The sequence below is a fragment of the Solanum tuberosum genome, unplaced genomic scaffold (genome assembly GCF_000226075.1).
Source record: "Solanum tuberosum cultivar DM 1-3 516 R44 unplaced genomic scaffold, SolTub_3.0 scf00423, whole genome shotgun sequence".
In the NCBI taxonomy this organism is placed as follows: Eukaryota; Viridiplantae; Streptophyta; class Magnoliopsida; order Solanales; family Solanaceae; genus Solanum; species Solanum tuberosum.
Window position 1 is genome coordinate 331,100 of NW_006239348.1, and position 5,355 is coordinate 336,454.

At 34.1% G+C, this 5,355-nt stretch overlaps 1 protein-coding gene across 1 annotated transcript; it reads left to right on the plus strand.

The window, feature by feature from the left end:
- The first annotated feature begins 867 nt into the window (after positions 1 to 867).
- LOC102581034 (probable NEDD8-conjugating enzyme Ubc12-like) lies at positions 868 to 4,715 on the plus strand. The gene is made up of 6 exons (XM_006363074.2): positions 868 to 948; positions 2,668 to 2,784; positions 3,778 to 3,886; positions 3,995 to 4,073; positions 4,166 to 4,282; positions 4,374 to 4,715. Exons 2-6 carry the CDS (start codon positions 2,676 to 2,678, stop codon positions 4,509 to 4,511), a joined length of 552 nt encoding a protein of 183 aa, XP_006363136.1. The 5' UTR covers positions 868 to 948; positions 2,668 to 2,675; the 3' UTR covers positions 4,512 to 4,715.
- Positions 4,716 to 5,355: the final 640 nt, after the last annotated feature.

The window sequence follows — 5,355 nt, forward strand, 5'->3', positions numbered from 1 at the left end:
AAACGCAACAGCAAATCTCTTAACTTTCTTTAGAAATCAAGGTTGAATTTTTCTCAAAATTTCAATAACTCACAGCGTAAAGATCAATGTAGGTATCAACAATACCATTACTAGAGTCCTAAATAATGTCTCCGCACACTCTGGGTATGTTGTAGTCAACTATCCAAGAAAGAAAACTTAACCCCAAAGGGTGGCGGAAAAAAAGAAGAAAGAATTCAAGAAACCTAACAAAAACTTGAATCTTTTAGACCAAGAAGATAAATAACAAAACCCAACAGCAAAATTAGTACATGCAAAGAAAATTCGAGTTGTTCAAGAAACGGCAATGGTGAAAACAAGAATACAGAAACCATAAACCCTTAAATCAAAGAAAGTAAATAGTGGCAAATTCACCAGAGTTGGGTATTCGGGGATGGTACCTTTTTTATTCTTGAAGAGAGAATTCAATGAAGAAGACCTTGAACGGAGACAAAGGCTGGAAAAGAAGTTGTTTTAGGGGAAGTAAAAATTGTCTATATATACACAGCGGTTTGCATACATACAATGAATGGGCATTGTTTATAACGTGTTTTCACACCTGAAGTAAATTATATTTTGAGTTCTATTCTAATTACTATAAAATAATAATAAAAACTAACTAAGTTATTAAGATTTTGAAAATAAATTAATAATATATATATATATATATATATATATATTATTAATTTATTTTCAAAATCTTAATAACTTAGTTAGTTTTTATTATTATTTTATAGTAATTAGAATAGAACTCAAAATATAATTTACTTCAGGTGTGAAAACACGTTATAAACAATGCCCATTCATTGTATGTATGCAAACCGCTGTGTATATATAGACAATTTTTACTTCCCCTAAAACAACTTCTTTTCCAGCCTTTGTCTCCGTTCAAGGTCTTCTTCATTGAATTCTCTCTTCAAGAATAAAAAAGGTACCATCCCCGAATACCCAACTCTGGTGAATTTGCCACTATTTACTTTCTTTGATTTAAGGGTTTATGGTTTCTGTATTCTTGTTTTCACCATTGCCGTTTCTTGAACAACTCGAATTTTCTTTGCATGTACTAATTTTGCTGTTGGGTTTTGTTATTTATCTTCTTGGTCTAAAAGATTCAAGTTTTTGTTAGGTTTCTTGAATTCTTTCTTCTTTTTTTCCGCCACCCTTTGGGGTTAAGTTTTCTTTCTTGGATAGTTGACTACAACATACCCAGAGTGTGCGGAGACATTATTTAGGACTCTAGTAATGGTATTGTTGATACCTACATTGATCTTTACGCTGTGAGTTATTGAAATTTTGAGAAAAATTCAACCTTGATTTCTAAAGAAAGTTAAGAGATTTGCTGTTGCGTTTGTTATTTATGTTCATGTTCTAAAAGATTGAAGTTCAGTTAGGTTTCTTGAATTCTTTTTTTTTTGGCCTATACATGCCTTTTTTTCTTCCTTCTTTGGTGTTTTGGCGGGTTAGTTTCATTCTTGGATAATTGACTACAACAACTGGTTTATTGGATAATGGATTGATACTGAATATTGAGGATATTTATAGGAAAAAGATTGGGTTTCTGTACTGGTTCTTTGTTTTATGTTGTTGACATTAGATTGAATTTTTCTTTATTTTTTTATGTTCTTGTTCTAAAAGATTGAAGTTTAGGTAGGTTTCTTGAATTCTTTCTCTTTTTTTTGGGGCCACCCTTGCGGTTAGTTTCTTTCTTGGCTAGTTGACTACAACAACTACAACATACCTAGAGTATACAGAGACATTATTTAGGATTCTAGTAATGGTTTTGTTGATACCTACATTGATCTTTATGCTGTGAGTTGTTGAAATTTTGAGAAAAGTCTAACCTTGATTTTTAAAGAAAGTTAAGAGATTTGCTGTTGCGTTTTGTAATTTATGTTCTTGTTCTAAAAGACTGAAGTTCAGTTATGTTTCTGGAATTCTTTTTTTTTCGCCACCCTTTGCGTTATACATACCTTTTTTTTTTTGGTGTTTTGGGTTAGTTTCTTTCTTGGATAATTGACTACAACAACTGGTTACTTGGATAATTGATTGATACTGAATATTGGTGATGTTTATAGGAAAAAGTTTTGGTTTCCATATTGGTTCTTTGTTTTATGTTGCTGACATTAGATTGGATTTTTATTTATCTGTTTATTTTTAATGGCTTTTACACATAATTTAAGACTCTGGTAATGGTTTTGTTGATGATACCTACATTGATCTTTACGCTGTGAGTTATTGAAATTTTGAGAAAAAATTGACGTTGATTTCTAAAGAAAGTTTTTTGCTATAATAAGGGTGTACATACTGAAATATGTTGTAGGAGTCTTCCCAATCATATACGGAACCATGAACTTGCTTAGAAATACATTGCTCTTTATGTAGGAGTGAGGAGTCCCTTCCATTCTTTTTTCTTTTGAAGAGGGTTTCGACAGGTTATTTACATTGATCTTCATGACTGGTACAAATACCCTACTTTGCCCAAGTAGAGCTGGTGATCTACACAAAATTGAACCATCTTTAACTTTCATCATTGTTGTTGGTTAATGATCCTTTGTCGAAATTCACTGTCTGCATCTTGTGAACACTGTTTCTACTTTTCAAGTTATTTCTGGACAAAAATGCTCATGGAACTGATTTGTAATTTGTTTTAGGAAAAAATGATCAAGTTGTTCAAAGTAAAAGAGAAGCAAAGAGAGGATACTGAGAATGGCAATGCTAGGGGCCCTTGTAACAAGCAGACTGCTGGGGAACTGCGTCTACGCAAAGGTTTTGATCACATTATCTTTTTGCTTGGTCTTTAACTCATGTATGTTGTTTGTGCAATATCTTTTGCAATGTTGTTTGGGGTATTTTATTTGAGCATCATGCATTTGTTCGTTTGAAAATTAAAATCAGCAATCAGAGCAACATGTCCTTTGATGCAGTAATCAGCATGGAAATATCTAGTAAATGGATGATATTAACATGAACGTAAGGATGAAACAACATATAAATGAATTTGAAATTTTCTCATTGGAGAAAGGAACTCCATAGATCACTTAATTGGAAAACTCATGACAATTGATAGTTTAATCTCTAAACCTAGTCTAGAGATACTAATGCAGACAATAGAAGCACCCTATTGGAAGATTTGCTAGATTCTCTATTAGCTGGTACATAGTGCTTGAAATCATCCAGGCAACTTTTATGTAGTTTAATTTTGTCTATAATGTCAAATCTAGGCCTCCAGTCACAGGAGGATGAAAAAATATTGTAGACTGAGTGCTGCTGGATGTGAATTGCATCAGCAAACTGATGTCAATTATGGAAATTATCTGTCTGTGAACATGTAGTGTTCTTGATTTCCAGCATTAATAACTACTCGACTTCTGAGTAGAAGATTTTGCCTTAAAAAAAGAAAAGGAAGATGCTGATGATCTCATTACTTTATGCATTCCAAGAAGGATATTATTGAGATTTATGAGCAGTGTTATTTTTTATTACTACATGAACAACTATGCTCAACATATATAAGTCCTGTTCTCTTTCAAGTACGAATACAATGCGTGATTGATCAAGAATGTTGTTTTTCTCATTTTGTATTTTTTTGTTGGGGGTGTCTGAATTTGTTTGAGAATGCTAGACTGTGATTGCAGTATGCCACTGTATTATTCTTTTCGTGGTCTATCATGAGGTTGTTTCATATGAAACTTCCTTTCAATCTTTGTTATGGTGAAACACTCTCACCTGAGACTTACCCCTTCAACTCACTTTTTGCAGACATTACTGAGCTGAACCTGCCCCGTTCTTGTACAATATCATTTCCAGATGGAAAGGATAAGTTGATGAACTTTGAGATTAAAATTCAGCCAGATGGTGGATACTATGCGTAAGTAATTCCTAGTTTCCTACTGCACAGCTGATAGTTTTCAGTTAATGTAATGACTGCACAATCGTGTCGATTCTCATCCAAACAAACCTGGTTTTGTTGTTGCAGTGGAGGAAATTTTTTGTTCTCTTTCCAGGTTCCATCAATCTATCCACATGAACCACCAAAAGTCAAGTGCAAGACCAAGGTACAGCTTTTTTTCCTTGTCTTCCACTCGTATATATATTCTGACATGCACCAGAGAAAATGATTCTCATTAGCTTTCTGCGTGAGATGCAGGTATATCATCCTAATATCGATTTGGAGGGTAATGTATGCCTCAACGTACTTAGAGAAGATTGGAAACCTGTTCTCAACATTAACACAATTATCTATGGATTATATCTTCTTTTCGAGGTACAGTATGGTTCTCTGCAACATCTTAGTTTGTCACATATATATACAAAACGAGTATACAGTCACTTTATCCTGTTCTACACCTGTGCAGGAACCAAACCATGAGGATCCCCTTAATCTCGAGGCTGCTGCTGTGTTGAGAGATAGTCCCCAGTTGTTTAAATCAAATGTGAAGAAGGCTATGCTTGGTGGAACTGTGGCCAATGTAAGCTTCACGCGCTGCGTGTAGCCTGTCCTCTGATGCTGGCAATAAGTGTTTCCGATCAGATGCTGTATCATTTTGAGGCTTGCTGGATTGTATATGGTGTCTGCAAACTTGCAGTGCCATCTTATTTGAGTGTCTCATTTTTATGGAGTATATAAATTTTAGCTTTAAGTTCTTTGACGTGCGAATATTATTTATATAAATATCACTATTTAGGTATTTGGAAAATATTGATCTCCTTTATATTTTCTTTCTTTCTTTCTTTCTTGGGGTCTGCTTGGTGCTGCTTCTTGTTTGCATGATAAAGAAATTAGAGCCTTTATACAGATCTTGGTCGAAACAGATATCAATTAAGTGTGCAGGTTGGTTCGGACACTACTGTCATTCAGAAACAGATGCAGTCCTTGATGCCTTGCAAAAGCGTCTGATTGTTTCAGCACCCATCTTGTGTCTCATCGCTTAGGTCTGTTTACTTTGCACTATATATGTGACAACACTGCTTAAACTACGGTTTTCTTCTACAGCTCATGTGGGCGGGCATGTTGGTTCATCTAAAAGTTTTCCAATCTCTAAAGTCACTAAAACTATAGTATTCAACATTTGAAACAGAAAATCATTTAAAAACCTACATTAAAAGGCCAAAGAACAAACGAGAAAAAAAAATAGCTTGATGCTGTTGTCCATCTAAACCAGGACACAGGTAAACACTGTCTAATTGATCAAATATGGTGACTATCAACATGAACTCTGAAAAGTTGGAGTTTTAAGGAGGGTGTTGCTTTACCATGTGCTGACATTCAAACAAGAATGGCAACTTAGACACGAAGTTAGAGAACATTCAAGTTAAAATCATATTTTCAAGCAACAA

What these genes read in the sequence shown, in the direction of transcription:
- LOC102581034 (XM_006363074.2), top strand. Translation starts at nt 2,676, where the DNA reads ATGATCAAGTTGTTCAAAGTAAAAGAGAAGCAAAGAGAGGATACTGAG. An exon ending in GGAACTGCGTCTACGCAAAG is followed by an intron (nt 2,785 to 3,777) that starts GTTTTGATCACA and finishes CACTTTTTGCAG; the next exon opens with ACATTACTGAGCTGAACCTG. An exon ending in AAGTCAAGTGCAAGACCAAG is followed by an intron (nt 4,074 to 4,165) that starts GTACAGCTTTTT and finishes CGTGAGATGCAG; the next exon opens with GTATATCATCCTAATATCGA.